The following is a 14,841-nucleotide window of genomic DNA, read 5'->3' on the forward strand; positions in this document are numbered from 1 at the left end:
TTGTGAGGTAAGCCCTGCCATTCCCACTTTTCAGATGAAGATTCTGAGGCTCAGAGCAAGCAAGGGGCTCAGCCGAGATCACCCTGGCAGGGGCAGAGCAGTGATACAAATCTACTCTGGCTTCTTATTATTTCATTGCCATTCGAGTCTGTATCAAGCACATATGGTTTGTTGCTTTTTTCCCCTGTGTTCCTCCAACTCTGTGGTACCCCAAAGATGAGGGAAAAGATGATGGGGTTAAGTCATCACTGATCTGAACTGAGAGTAATCTTATGGGAGAGTCAGGAGTATATGTAAACCTCCTAACACCTTTATGTCCCCATCCAGGCACCAAGCATACTGTTTTCTAATGTCTGCTTAGGAACCTGCAGCTGGTGCAAGACTGTGAGGCCGTTGAACACATGCACGATAACCAGTTCATCTTGGTCTCTCTATCACCTAGTTTAATGCTGGGTACAACTTTGGCTCTTAGAGATGTTTTTAAAATTGAACACATCGTATTGGCATATGGAAAGGCCTTTGTCAGGGATCCAGAAAACCTGGCTTCCAGCCTAATACACCTCAGTCAACTGGAGGGGTTACTTGGGGATTTTGGTTAAGTGGCTTATCTTCTATGGGCCTCATGACTCTCAGCTGTGAAACAGAGAGGCAGGATTAGTCCACTAGTTTCTCAAAGCAATAAGCATACCCCTCCCCACATCAAAAGCAATGCTGTGTGACCCTTTAACATAGAAGACAGTAAGACCTCCCTGATTAAAGTTCAAGTTGGGATCTCTAATGCTCAAGTGACCCACTGATGGGAAAGATGTCATCAGTCAGCTAAGGCCACTGAATCTCAGCACAACCCCTGTGATCCAATGGTCTTTCCTTCCCACCCTGACTGTTATGGGGAAAACCAAGCTCACAAGGAGCCCCTCCCATGTGACATCCCTGAATTTTGCATTTCAGCTCCAAATTCACTGAGCCTTTGTGCTCCCAATTCATGATGCCAATTCCACTTGATCACCATCCTTAGGGTCTAAAAAAATATCTTAGCAAGACAGAACCAAGAACAGGTGAGAGCTTTGCTCAGGTGTGTATGTGCAAATGTGCACGACTATGAACACAAGTGTGACTCTGCTGAGTACCTGACAAAATGAACACGTTATTACATTCATATTCGAACAGAAGGGCACAAACAACAAACAAAGGATAAGCCCTTGGGATAAGTCCTTGGTTTTTCTCTGTGCCTTAGGAGATCTGCCTGTGGGATCTGTTCTTTATGACCTTTCTTATATCATTTATAACAGAGTAAGGAAGGAAACCAAATGTTCCTTAGAATGAAAGGAACTGGCTCGGTAAAAGAGTAGCTGAGGAAGAAGAGAAAAAAAAAAAGATAAATTATTATTTTTTTTTTTTTTGGCACCTGAAACAATCAATCTCCAGTCTCCTCCTTGGCTACCCTCCCCTACATGCCCTTTCCTGCAGCCACATCCGTGCGTCCCTCCACCCATCTTATACTTGACCATATTTACTGAATGCCTACTACATGTGCTAAAGAAAAAGATACAATAGTCAATATAGATCGAGCTCCTACTCCTCCAGACCTTACACTTCAGCAAGGAGGCAGACTTTAATCAAATAATCACACATCTAATTGGCCAATTTCAACTCTGATGAGCACGACAGAGGAAAGGAAACATGATGCCGTTAAAGAGTGAGAGGACTGGACCTAATCAGGGAGCTCCGTGAAGATGTCCCTTAGGAAATGACATTTCAGCTGAGATCAGAAAGATGAGCAGGGGTTAATTAGACGAGGGCGGAGAAGGGAAAATTCGTAGAGAGAGCAAATAACATGTGAAAAGCTCTGCTACTTAGAAATTTTCCCCATCCCTGGTATTTCTCATGGCTGCCACTACTACTGTGGCCTGGCAAGCAACTCACCCTTCGAGATCTAGCTCAAACCTCACCCCTCCAAAATGCCTTCTCTGATACCCCCAGGATGTTCTGCGCTTCTATAGCTTCTTGTACTTATTTTGGCTACAGCTCTGGGTACATATTTCAGAATTCTCTCTTTAACTGTCTATATCCTTTGCCATAGTGTGAGCTCCTGACGGATGAGACTCTGTGTCATCCTAGATTTCCTAGCAAAACGTGTGGCGATTTGAGCAAAACTTCACCGAACATGTGTTCCTTAAATGTTTATCCGGTAAAACACTGCATGGATGGCGACACGGATACATGGATGGACAAGGGGCAAGAAGATACCACAGATGACTCTGGAAGAGAGCATAGTTACTGTTTTCACTCGACTGAGATCATTGTGTTCCCAGAACGTAGAGTAGCATCAGGCACAGAAGAGGCATTGGTGAAACTCTGATGCATGAGAGAGTGAAGTGACCACGTTGGACACAGCTTGGGGTGGACGGCTCGGGAGTTCCCACAACCCTTCCGCAATCTTGGCTACCTCTAGGGCACTCCGGGTTGATGGTTCCTCCCTAGTGCCAGAGTTTATATCTCTTCCAGGCGCTCTTTTCAGCCCCAGACAAGAGGCAAACTATTAGCTCTAAGCTAAGGAAGAAAGGAGATGAGGGGCACCTGCAAGGGCAAAGGCGATAAGCATCGTTGGCAGGGCTCAGAGCCTGACAGGTGAGGGTCTCCTAGGCCCCGGTGCTGAGTCAAAGGAGGGATCGAATTCTGCTGTCACACTGGCTGCCCAGACCGCCGACTCAGCAGAACGAGTGCCCAGGTAATCCAAGCTTCCTTTTCTCCAAGCACTGGACTGATCCAGAGAGATGGAAGGAAGCAAGAGCCACAGGGCCTTGGCCTTGGTTTTGCCATTCCTGGCTGAACCTTGGGAGAATGGGGGCTCTCAAAGACTATAGCATCCAATGCCCTGAGAAGATGCCACAGGGAGCCCCTAGCCAATACACAGAAACAAAAGTGTGATCCAGGGGCTGTCTTGTGACACTTGCAGGTCAGGGGTGGTTCATGAGTGGGAGGTGGCCTAGTGGAGGCGAAAAAGCACCAGCCTGGAGTCAGGAGACCCAGGTTCATGCTTTCGCGCTGCAGCTTTTATGTTGTGGCTTTTATGCCCAACCTTGGGCCAATCCATCTCCTCTCTGACTCTCATTTTCCACTCCATATAATCATGTGTAGGGTTAGATCACACCAAGAACTCTTCCAGGCTGGGTATTCCCTCAAATCTTAGATCTGGCTACACCTTTAAAAAGTCAGGTATAGATCATCTAGAGGAGCATTTCTGACTCTCACATTCTAAGAATTTCACCAACTACATTTCCTAGAGCTCAATCTAGTCCGTTTCACATGCATTTTCCTGAGTGGGCTCTGAGAGGGGGGCACAAATATTTGTGTATTGACCTGGATGGGATTCGGGGCCACCTTTTCCTTGCCAGCTGAGAAGACCCACAAGGACTTGGGGTGCACAGAAATATATTTTAGTTCCAAAGGCAGTGTAACCCCTTAGGAATACAGATGACATTCTAAGTACCCTGGCCCTTTCCCTCCCCAGGATTGTCACTGAGTCACAGAGACAGATCTCCATAATGCCAAGTTCCAGGGAATGATTCAAGTCGGAGGGAATCTTCACTTTCAGCTCTATGGTTGGGGCTAAGGTGGCCATATTACTTCTGGGGTTGAAGAACAAGTGAATGACAAACGTGTGGCAAAAGGCAGTGACCTGCAATTAATGGTCAGCAGGAAAGTAGGAATTAGAAAGAAAAAAAAATGCATCCTGTGGTTCTATAAACACTAAATGTGACAATTTTGGTAAAATGCCTGGCATGTTATAGATGCAAAATCAATATGGCCTTCCTCCCTCCCTCCCTTACAGATGCAATATTATGTTGAACACTTCCTGCTTAGGAAGCAGGAAAACCTGGCTTGGAATCCCATTTCTGTTATATATTAAATGTATTTTTGAGCATATCTGTTGGTATTTCTGTGCTTCGGTTCCCCCCATCTGTAAAAATGGGTTTGCTCATTCCTGTCGAAGAAGCCTGTTAAAGGGATATTCACAGCACTTTGTAGGTACAGCAAATGGTAGCCATGATCAATATAACAACTAGGGACTCACCTCACAGCCTTTGACACAGTGAATCAGAGCAGGGTGAGGATACCACTTGAGACCAGCTGTGCAGACAACTCTCTGCAGAGAGAGGGAAAGAGCAGTCAGATGAGTGTGTGGCTGGGAGGAAGCCATCTCTTTGTTGGCACCACATTCAAGCACCCCACCTCTTCTTGGATCTTCCAAGTCCTGATTTCACCCTGGCATTTGCATGGATAATTCGCCCAGGTACTTGCAATAACAGGAACCATGAGATTACAATAGTATTTGTGTTTGTTGTAGGTATCATGATTCCCTATCTCCCTGGCACGAATAAGGGCTAAAGAAAAACAGAATTGGAGGATGAAGATGCGATCAGAAAGGCCCTTCAGGCAATTTGTGGCCGATGTTTGATCCATGGGTGGAGCTGGGAGCAGGGGGGGAAAGAGTAGATAGATGGGAGAATGGGGTAGCTTAGGGTTTCCCTAAGGAAACTGCAGGATCAGTGCAGGAGCTCACGGAGAAGGCAGGTACTTCGGAACCACCTTGGATCTAATGAATCCAAATCTCTGAGACCAGTGCCGGGGACTCCACCTTTTACAAACAAGGTTGCCAGATGATCCTGATACACATTACAGTTTGAGTGCAGTGGACCCGTCACCATGCCATAAGGGCCCACTCACAATTCCCTGCCATTGCCCTCACTTCCACACCCCTGTGACTTTGTTCCTGCTCTTCTCCTTCGCTGAAATGTCCTTTCCCCAACTTGTCTCCTGGAGTCTCTTTAGTTATCCTTTAAATTGCTGCTTAAGACTGACTTCCTCTTTGATGCCTTCCCCAAACCCCTCAGAGACAGCGTATAGGTTTGCATGTATGTATGTATTTATAGCCTCCTTTAATAATAATAATGATTACGATGATAATGACAACTATAATATATTGAGTTCATTTGTGGTGCTAATTACTTTATGCATTATCTTATTTATTACTCGTTACCATGCAGTGAGGTGGGCATTAATCTTGGGTCATAAGGAGAATAAATTCCCCAGGCTTCATAGCTGTTTAGTGAAGAAACCAGGATTTGAAACCAAGCACTCATTTTGGAAATTATTTAAGGCAGCTCATAACATAAAATTCAGTATGAGGATAATTCTTAAAGGAGTGTGTTGCGGGGGGGATAAAATGAGGAAGGTAAATAGCATTAGGAACGGGGCTAACATGGTGATCCCAGAAACTCCTTTCTCTAGTCTGTCATAGATGCCTTACTTTCTATGCCGAAATTCCAATGATTTCTTTAAAAAATAGAATTAATCTGGGGGCAAATGCTTAGATTTGCAATGGGAAGTAAGTATGTCAGGGACCAGCCATGGAGGTCTATATGATCAGCTCTTGCCCTCCTGAATGAGTGCCAGCTGATTAAGTTTAATTAAGAAATGAACAGTCATATGGGCCAGAATATGGAAAATCATGTGACCAACCCAATTTCTGAATGCAGACCTATATGGAAGCCCAACTGTAATTAGGTTTCTTGGTGGGCTTGGAACAAAGGGAATCCCTTGACTCCAAGGCTGGGCTAAGACTGGGTTGGTGCCCTTCTTCTCTGCTGCATAGTATCATCCACACCTAGAATGGCAGCTGGCACCTGGAGGACGCCCATACCTGTTTTTGTTACAAATGAATGGCTAAATCTCAAAATAGAGATGATTTTATCAAAGGGCAATGTTATGTTTACTTGTTTTCCGCTCTTCTAGAACATCACAAGAGCCCTTACCACGTCTAGCACAGTGTCTAGAGGCACAATTAAAGTCTTAGGACAAAGAGCCTAATCTGAAGATCTGACAAGCCTTGCCATGTGAAATCTGCTATGTAGCCCCCTCCTGCCCCTTCCTACCTTTCCCCAGTACACCTAGACAAGGTGAAATATGGGAAAGACCTTGGGCATGGGGTGTGTCAGATGTGGATGTAATTCAACTTGAAATTGCTTTGTAAATTCCTACTCTGAGGCCCAGTTCTCCTGTCTGTGAAATGGGCCCTGAAGGTTACATCAGGAGCTTGCCGTGATGATAACACTGAGATAAATGGTATGGGAACAGTTAACCTAGGACCTGGGTTTTAGTCATCTCTGTCCCTTCCGCGGGCCAGGCCTGGAGCACAGCAGATAAATACATGCTGACCAAATGAAGGAATGTGAGTAGCTCCAGTGCTTTCTTCTAGTTTAGCTACTTTGGTGCCCTCTGCTTCCCAGCTGCAGGGCCAGAAGTGGAGAGAATCACCTGCTTTCATTTCTGGGTCTGAAGGTCTGTCCCCAGCCCAAATCCAGGGATGCTGGAGGGCCACTTGGTAACGGCTCAGGAAGTAGGACAGAGCGGGCTTAGGATGCATGCGGGATCTGATGGCCATCCCTCCCTCTGCTTATTGAGAGCTAACCTAATCAGTCTGTAAGAATGTCGTGGTGTGGTTGTACCAGTTTGTCAGCTCAGGTTTACCTGATGTGAGTTCAGAAAAAGGACTTTTATCCTATCTGCATGAGGCTGTTTATCTTCCCAAGGCTTTTGGATTTTCCACTATTGCTTAGGGCTGCACGTCCTACCTGTCTCGCTACAGGGTCCCTCTGTATGTGAGAACTGGGAAGCAGGCAGGCAGCGAGAGCCGAAGGAAAAGCTGGGCTATTTACACTACAAACTTGGAGATCCCAGATGGGGCCCCTCCAATGTCAGCCTTGTTCCGCCGGGTGCCAGTGAGACCTCCAGCCCAGTACAAGCACTTCCAGACCAGGTTTTGTAAGACAGCTTTCATTTCCTGCCTTGGTGCACATAGGAAGAACTTACCGTCTGCAACGACCATCAGCATCACCAACACCCCCACTACCGTCCCCATCACCATCGTCACCACCACCATCATCATCAACATGGCACTGCCACCAACCCTGTCATCATCATCCTCATCCTCATCCACCCAAGCCCTGTATTCATTATCTATTTAATTCTCACCATAACTACGAGAGAGGTACTATTTTTGAGTGTGGTTTACACAAGAGGAAACAGACCACAGAGAAGTCAGACAACCTGCTCCAGGCCATACACATCGGCAATGACAGGTCTTAAACCCCACAGCTGTCTGATTTCCAGGTGTATACTCTGAACCCAACCCTCTCCTTGGTGTTCTCCTAGCCCCCGAAACTGTAAATATAAAATGGTTTACTCTTTTGCCTAATGGAAAGACCAAGGTTCAGAAAGGTGGAGGAGCTTTGAGACAAAAGTAGGGTGGGCGGGCAGCGAGTCTCCAAGATGAATCCCAGGGAAGGGGGGCGGTCCTAGGCAGCTGAAGACACGCAACAAAGCGTCTTAAGAGTCTCCCCATCCCGAGGTTCAGATTGGACACTCCTTCTGGTACCTTCTAAGATGAGCCCTCTTTTATCCCTAATTCTTTCCTTGATTGATAGGACTTTCTGTGAGGGAATTAGATCGTCTAACCTCTGTTTGCCTTTTGTGATCCGCTATGGAGCTTCTGGCTGTCTTTGAAATCCTAGGCACTTTCCACCCTGAACGCTTTGCTTTCAAAAAACACCTGCCGTTTAGAAGTGTATGATCCGTGAATGAGTGAATGAACCAGTGACCAAATGAGTGAGTGTATGAGAGTGTCCACGAGTGAATGAGAAATCCCTGGGTCCCAGGCACACCTGTCCAGCTCCGGGCTTCCCGGCCAGGGCACCCAGCATCTCCCCTCTGTACACGGGGTAGACTGGACTTCACGTTCACTCACAGCTCTTCTACCTCTGACTTTAGACTCTTGACAGGGTCTTCCACGGTGCTGCCTTCCCTTCAAGGGAGAAATTCTACATCCTTTGTCTACAAGTGTTGAGTCCTATGATTTGTAATAGGTAAGGTGGTCGCCCTGCAGGACAAAATGCAGGAGAACTAGCCCTGGGTTCAAACTCTGATTCAGCTGCATCAGTTCTGTGGATTGGGCCGTGAAAACTCCTCAGACCTTCAGCTCCCTCACGTGTAAAGCGGTAACACTACCGATCTCCCTGGGGTACGGTGGAGGCAAAATGAGGCGGCATACGCGGAACTGCCTAACGGTGGCCACGTGCTCAGAGATCTTCAATAAATGGCGACTTCCTTTTCACCCCTTAAGTACCTCCTTCCCTTTCTTTCTCTTCTCCTGTCTTTCCTCTCTCCTTGCATCCTCTTCCCAGAAGCCATTATCAAATCTAAGGTCTCAGCTGTCCAGAGGGATGATAAGCTTCTGAGGTTGTGAGCTGCACTGGCTCACCTATGATCAAGGTGCAGAGCAGACTAGAGGTGCTCCTTAGGAGCTGGTGACAGAGAGGCTGGGAGTCCACCTTGTCCAAAGGTTGCAACCCAACAGCCTACAGGCTGCGCAACCCACAGAAACGTTCGCTGTGGCACACGATGTGCTTGATAGAAGTCAAAGTTACGTGCCAGCATTGCTTTTTAGAAATTCAGATATTTTATAAAGACTCCAGATTTCAAGAGAAAGTGGAGAATCTAGCCATACAAGGCACACATTTCCACACTGCCTCCCGTGGCTAGAGCTACCCCCTTGGGAAAGCAGGATGTGTTTTCCAGAGTTCACCACTGTCTCCACCATTCCCTGCGGGCTCTCCAGCTCTGAGCCCCAGGGACATTCCCATGTGTCCTTGAGTTTGCATCGTCTCGTTTATTAGATATGAGGAGGATTTCGCTCTGTGTCCCTATTCCCCCAAAAGTGCGTGAGGGACTGGAGGCTTTCAAAGGAGAGAAATCTAAAATAGAAGGGGATGCGGTGGATTTCCTGATGAAAGTAAAACTGAAAATTTCAGTACACCTGAAGCTAATATGATTTTCTATGGCAATTGTACCTCAATTAAAAAAAAGAATAAGCGAAGCCAGTAGAAGTTAGCTTGGTGGCACAGCCACCACCTGGAACGGGGAAGGGGCAACCTCTGCGGAGTCGGAGATCCCAACCAATCATGGCTTCAGGGGTGGCCACAACCACGAACATTTATCAAATCGTACACTTAAGGTCAGCATGTGCAGTGTATCTCCTTGAGAAGAGAATTTTAAGTCATTCCTTACGGTGCGTAGTACGCACATGGGCGTTTGTTATATTTTCTTTAAGTCTGTCTGAAATATGTCTAGTACATGCTGCTCCTACTATTAATAACATGTCTGGGCATTTAATACCCGGGATGTGCCTGGCCTGCCTGATTCCCCTCGGTGTTCAACGTTGCGACTCTTGATCTAGGCCTCGCTCATTCCATGGATGGGCAAACCGCGGCTTACAGGGGTGACGGGATCTGCCAAGGACAGCGAGCAAGAGGAGGCCGAGGCTTGCAGTAGAACCTTGGTCACCTGACCCTGCAACCGCAAGGGTCTAGGGCACACCCTGCACGCTCGGCAGGTCGGGCCTTCGCCGAGGCCACTGTCGTGGTGCACCGATCGTACCTCGGGATCCCAGCGTTGCCCTCCCACTCACCTAAGTGGGCATCGTTCTCGTCATACAGGCCGATACGTGTGAAGTACCCGACATAGAGGCTGTCGTGTGACAGGCGCCAGCCAGCTCCCGTGGGCTCAGGAGCGGCAGTGGTGCTTCCTTCCCAGCTTTGTGTGCAGGGAGGGCCACCTGCAAACCCGGACACCTGCCGTGTGTGTGTGGGGGGGGGTGCTGGGGGCTATTTACACCACCGTAATGGGGCAATGCTACGGATCAGAGTTCTATAGGGCGGTGGCTGTTGGGGCGGGCCGAGGGCGGAGAGCCAGCTGCTAACTGTTTAGCAGCCCGGCCCTGGTAAGCGGTCGGTCAGCAGTTTGCTCTTATCCTTGTTGCCCGCCCGGGGACGCCACATGGGCAGCTGGGGAACTGGTGGGATTGGCCCAGCTGGGGGCTCCCTCCACTGCCCTTAGGCAAGGGGCTTCCCTCGCTGAGATCTCACTTCCTCCACTAGGAAAAGGGGAGTGAGTAAGAGCGACCTCACAGGGTGTGAGGAGGGGGCTGGGGGCGGGCAGAGGGGGCCTGAGCCTGAGCTGATTCAGGGCAGCCATCCAGGAAATGTCCTGGTCCCTGCGTCCTTCCCCGGGGACCCAGGTAAGGGCAGGTGGAGAAGAGCCTGTTTCCCACCCACCCATCGGCCTTGCGTTGGCCTGGGAGGCAGACTGTGGAGAGGGGGGTCCCAGAGGCCTGCCCTGCTCCCCGGGGGGGGCTGCTCTGGCCTAGAGGAGGGGGGCTTTGCTCTGGCCCGGAGGAGGGGGTGTCCTGCCCTGGCCTGGAGGAGGGGGGGCCCTGCCCTGGCCCAGAGTGCGGCCTACCCTGGCCTGGGGGGGGGCTGCCCTGCGGGGTAGTGGGGAACTGCCCTGGACCGAGGGTGTGTAGGCTGCCCTGGCCTGTGGGGGCCTGCCCTGGCCCAGAGGGGAGTTGAGGGGAGGCCCTGCCCCGGCCCAGAGGCCTGCCCCCGCAGCTCTGTTCCTACCTTGCTCTCCCGCACGCAGGGCAAGGGTGCGGCGGAGGCCAGCTTCTCAGCCCTGTTCCTGGAAATCATCAATCTCTGCCCTTCACCCTCCTCCCCTTCTCGACCACATTTCTTGCCTCCTGGATAATGAGGCCTCGGGAGACCGCAGAGGTCTGAGCCTCGTTCGGGCGCTCTCCGTAGGCCCCGCATCAATAAAGGCGGCGAGCGACCCGGGCAGGGCGGCGGGCGGCGGGTGGGCGGCTTTCAAACCCCTGGATTTATTTCGCCCTGAATTATAACTGAACTCTGGTGCCCAGGGCGCCCCGAGGGAAGGGTGGGAATTCACCCCGGGGCACAGTAGAGGCCTGAGTGGAGCCGGGCCAGGGGAACCGGGTCTGGATCCCAGGCAGAGAAGACCTGGGCTCCTGGGGTGGGAGGGAGCTCCTGGGTCTGCTCCATGTGCATGTGGGAGCCTCCTTCCCCTGTCCCCGAGCCTGTGGAAGTCGGGGGGGGGGGGGTCTGAGAGGGGAGCGGAGGGGAGGGGAGGGGAGGGGGCGGCAGGGCTTGATCCTGGCTCTGAGGCCTGTGTGACCCGGGCCTGATGCCCTTCCCTCTCGGCTCCTCAGCATCTCCACCTGCACCATGAGGGGCTTGCACTTGATGGCCAGCGTCCTCGAGATTCCCACGTGGGGTCCTACCCACTCTGGGGCCTGCGCAGCCCCGTGATGCTCCCTGGGGCACCCATGTGAGAACGGGCGTGGGGGCTCTGGGTGTGCCAGGGGGAAGGGCACGCGGGGGACAGAATGGACGGGAGCAGGAGGGGAGGTTAACAGGGAGAGGCCAGGGAGGCGGGAGGGGAAGGAGGAGGGGTGGGCACCAGGTGGAACTTGGAGACTGGCTCTTGGGAGGGCAGAGAGACACATGGGGCAGAGACAGACGTCCCCCCCCCCCCAGAGGGGACAAGCGCTGGAGACCAGGCACCGAGGCACCTCACTGGGTGGTGGGGGAGGAGGAGGATGGGGGAGGAGGAGCAGGAGTGGGGCGCAGAGCAGAGCGGGGTCCCAGGCCAGCGCCAGCCCCCAGGCCGAGTGCTGAGTAAGGCCTCGCCATCATGCCCTCAGCCCCTCTGGGAAACAGTACACCTCGGATCGGGTTCTGTGCGTCCGCACATCTGCGGCCGGAGGGCAGACAGCGGGCCTGGCCCGGGCAGAAAGGCCGCGATGGGGACACAGCTGAACACCCCTGCGGCCCGCCTCCCCCCCTTCACCTTCTGCAGGAGGAGCCAGTGCCCAGAATGGGTGCATGAGGCCCGGCATCTGCGCTGGCCCCGAGGGCAAGAGTGGGCTCCCGCGTCAGCTCGAGGGCCACCGAGTGACCAGGTGACACCAGGCGAGTGGGAGCGGCCGGCCCCAAAGGGGACCTGGGCAAGGACGGTGGCTGCCAGGAGGCGGAGCCCCCACGGCCTTGTGGCGGGCCCATGCCAGCGGGACCCTGGGAGCGCTGCACCTGCCCTCGGCCCAGGCTGGAGCCCCCACCCCGGGCATCCCAGGAACTGTGGGAGCTGCCCCTGCTCGCGCGATTCCGAGGTCAGGACAACCCTGTGAGCTGCGTGCGGGCCGCGAACACAGTGGGGCTTCATCAACGGTGGTAGCGTCCCCGTATCACCGGTTCATCACGTTCTCCCTAAACAAGTAACGCGCGGAGAAGCAGAGCGGAGATCGAGGCCCGGGATGCAGAGGCCTTCCGAGGGCTCTGGGGAAGCCACGCTGCACCCTCCGTACGAGGACAGGCCGACACACGCTCCGGTTGGACACACATGGGCTCGTGACCCGACTGCGCTCCGTGTCCTTGGTGTCTCCGTACCTCGCCTCTAAGCCGAGGACCACCGTCCTCGTATTCCCAGGCTGTCCTCATGATGTCCGGACCGTAAAGGAAAGGTCCCCTGCACAGCCTGGCAGAGGGGAGCGGGCCACGCGGGCGGCGCCCACCCCACAGAACAGGTGCCACACGTCGACCACTGAACGTATGCAAGAGGGCCAGTGCAGGACCAGGGCACAGTGAGTGTCGAAGGGGGCCCGGGGGACAGCGCCGTCACTCACCTCCACGCGTGTGGGGTTCAGCCAGTGGGGGATGTCCCGTACGGTCACATTGACTGGCAGGATGATGGACTCGCTGTTGTGGTCCAGGCACGAGGTGACACACTCCGACCCTGCGGGGAAGCACAGCATGAGGGCGCAGCTCGGCTCCCCCGGCCCCCGATGCCAGGGGCAGCTCTCCCGGGGTGGGCCCAGGTGCCCCCGGTCCCCAGGGGAGCTGGCGATCCCGGCCGTGCAGACAGCAGATAGGAGTGAACTCCCCGCAGGGCAGCCTCCCCGGCGCCGTTCTCTCCAGTCCAGCCTGCACCTGCGGCCGCCTTCACCCTGCGCCCGTTCGCCACGCCTCTCCGCTGCCTGAGGACAATTCCGAGGCTCCCCAGGAGCGAGACAAAGTGTGATCCCCCTAGCCCAGCATCCGTGGGCTCCCGTGGGCTCCCCAATCTCATCTCCCATCAAGCATCTTCATGCGTCGGGTGGTCCGGCCGGGTTGCCCTAGGTTTCCCATCTGAGTCCCACAACCCCGTGCCTCTACGTTTCTGCTCCCACTCGCCCCTTCCCCTGAATCACCCCCATCTGCCTTCTCAAGGCCAAAGCCTATCCGTTTTTCAGGGCCGGGTTCACATCCTCCCAAGACGCCCGCCCGGATTTTTTTGCCCGAGTGAGAGCGGTGTTTGGCATTGACGAGTCTCTCGGGGCCAACCTCAGCCCGCCCTGTGCCCGGCTTTCCGCCTTTACGGTGATGCCCTAGAGGGACAGGGATCAGGGGGCTCGTCTGGGAGCCCAGCCCAGTGCCTGACGCCCAGGGGCTGCCCAGGAAGCGTCAGCCCCCTGCATGTGAGCTTGACAACGCAGCCCAGCCTCTTTGCCCTCCCTCTCCGCTTGCACAGGACTCGCACACGTGCCGCCCTGCACCTTCACACCCTTCCTGCTCCTCTTCAACTCATGCACTAAGAAGCCCCCCCCCCCCCGCTGTAGCACCAGGGCCACCTTTGAACACTAAGGTCACAGCACACAGCCAGCTCTACTCTATTAGCCATTCTAAGGGCTCCCTTCCAGGGGTGTGTGCGCGTGTGTGAGGTCTGTGTGTGTCCACCCCTCGCGCGCACGCACACATGTACGTCGGCATCTCCTGGGGCCCCGCTTGCTGCCGTCTTGTCATCCTCTTCAGTCTGAGAGACTCACCAGGACCGAAGAGGGGATGACCTAGGACAGCGTTTAAAACCTCTTCACTTTAAACACAGGGACACCGAGCCCAGAAGGGGCACCGGCCCACCTGGCCGTGCAGGTGGTTTCCATAGGTCGCACGTTCTCTAGAAGGTGCGGCGCTGCCTGGCAGGTTGTCATCGCACCCATTTCTCAGGTTAGAGGAGGGCGCGGAGCTCCGGCTACGAGCGAGCAGGCGATTAGAAGCCCGTGAGTGAGAACCCACGTGCCTCTGCCTTCCGGGCCCAGCAGTAGGTACAGTGGAGCCCAAGAGGGGAAAGAGAAAGGGAAAGGAGACACAAGAAATGAGGGTGGTGTGGGGGGCGGATGGGAAAACACCAGCAGGTTGAGCGACAGGAACAAGGGAGGGAGGCCACTAAGCAGCTGGAGAAGCTCAGGGCTGCGCGTGTGTCATGAGGTCAGCTCCAAAGGGGTTTTTAGGGAGCAAGAAGCAAGGCGGTGATGATAAAATTCTCCTCTTCTGCAAAAGCAAGAGGCAGCCTTGGAGGAAAAGAAGACAAAGGCTATCTTCTCGCAAGAGCGGGGACAAAGGGGAAAATATGGTCAACACGAGAGGCCATGCCTACCCCGGGCAGCAGCCCTGTCTCCCCTTCCCGTCCCTGCAGCTCCCTCCCCTGCGCTCTCCCCACCTCCCCACCCCCAGGGCTGGGCCTTTAGGACCAGGCTGCTGTGTTGTGATATATGAGCCCGAACTGGCATCATTACAGACGGTGATCTCACCAGGCCCCTGCCTCTCCTTCCTCAGGAGGAGGAGGGAGGGTGGCAGCCTGGGTGGCAGGAGCAACTTTCTGAGGCCCCTAACTGCCACAGAAGCTGGCCTGTGCTGCCTGGAGAGGGGCCCACAGGGGGCCGCCCTGGGGGGCTCCAGCATGTGTCCTCCAGCCCCCAAGCCCACGGGAAGGGACGCACACACTGATGATAAGGCCTTGGATTAGATCCCCCGCTTAGTGAGGTGGGCTCTCCCCGGGGAGGGGCCCAGCCTGGGATCAGATCTGGGGGGGGGTCCCGGGAGGTGAGGAAGGGGA

At 53.6% G+C, this 14,841-nt stretch overlaps 1 protein-coding gene across 1 annotated transcript in view; it reads right to left on the minus strand.

The window, feature by feature from the left end:
• Positions 1-14,841, minus strand: part of PAPPA (pappalysin 1) — a 235,756-nt gene that overhangs the window by 16,869 nt on the left and 204,046 nt on the right. Inside the window, exons 19-20 of the mRNA XM_072727537.1 lie at positions 12,596-12,705; positions 4,076-4,147 (exon numbers count right to left, since the gene is read on the minus strand). Of these exons, the coding sequence (XP_072583638.1) occupies positions 4,076-4,147; positions 12,596-12,705 (182 nt within the window). The remainder of the gene's footprint in view (positions 1-4,075; positions 4,148-12,595; positions 12,706-14,841) is intronic.

This window comes from Vulpes vulpes, chromosome 12, assembly GCF_048418805.1.
Source record: "Vulpes vulpes isolate BD-2025 chromosome 12, VulVul3, whole genome shotgun sequence".
In the NCBI taxonomy this organism is placed as follows: domain Eukaryota; kingdom Metazoa; phylum Chordata; class Mammalia; order Carnivora; family Canidae; genus Vulpes; species Vulpes vulpes.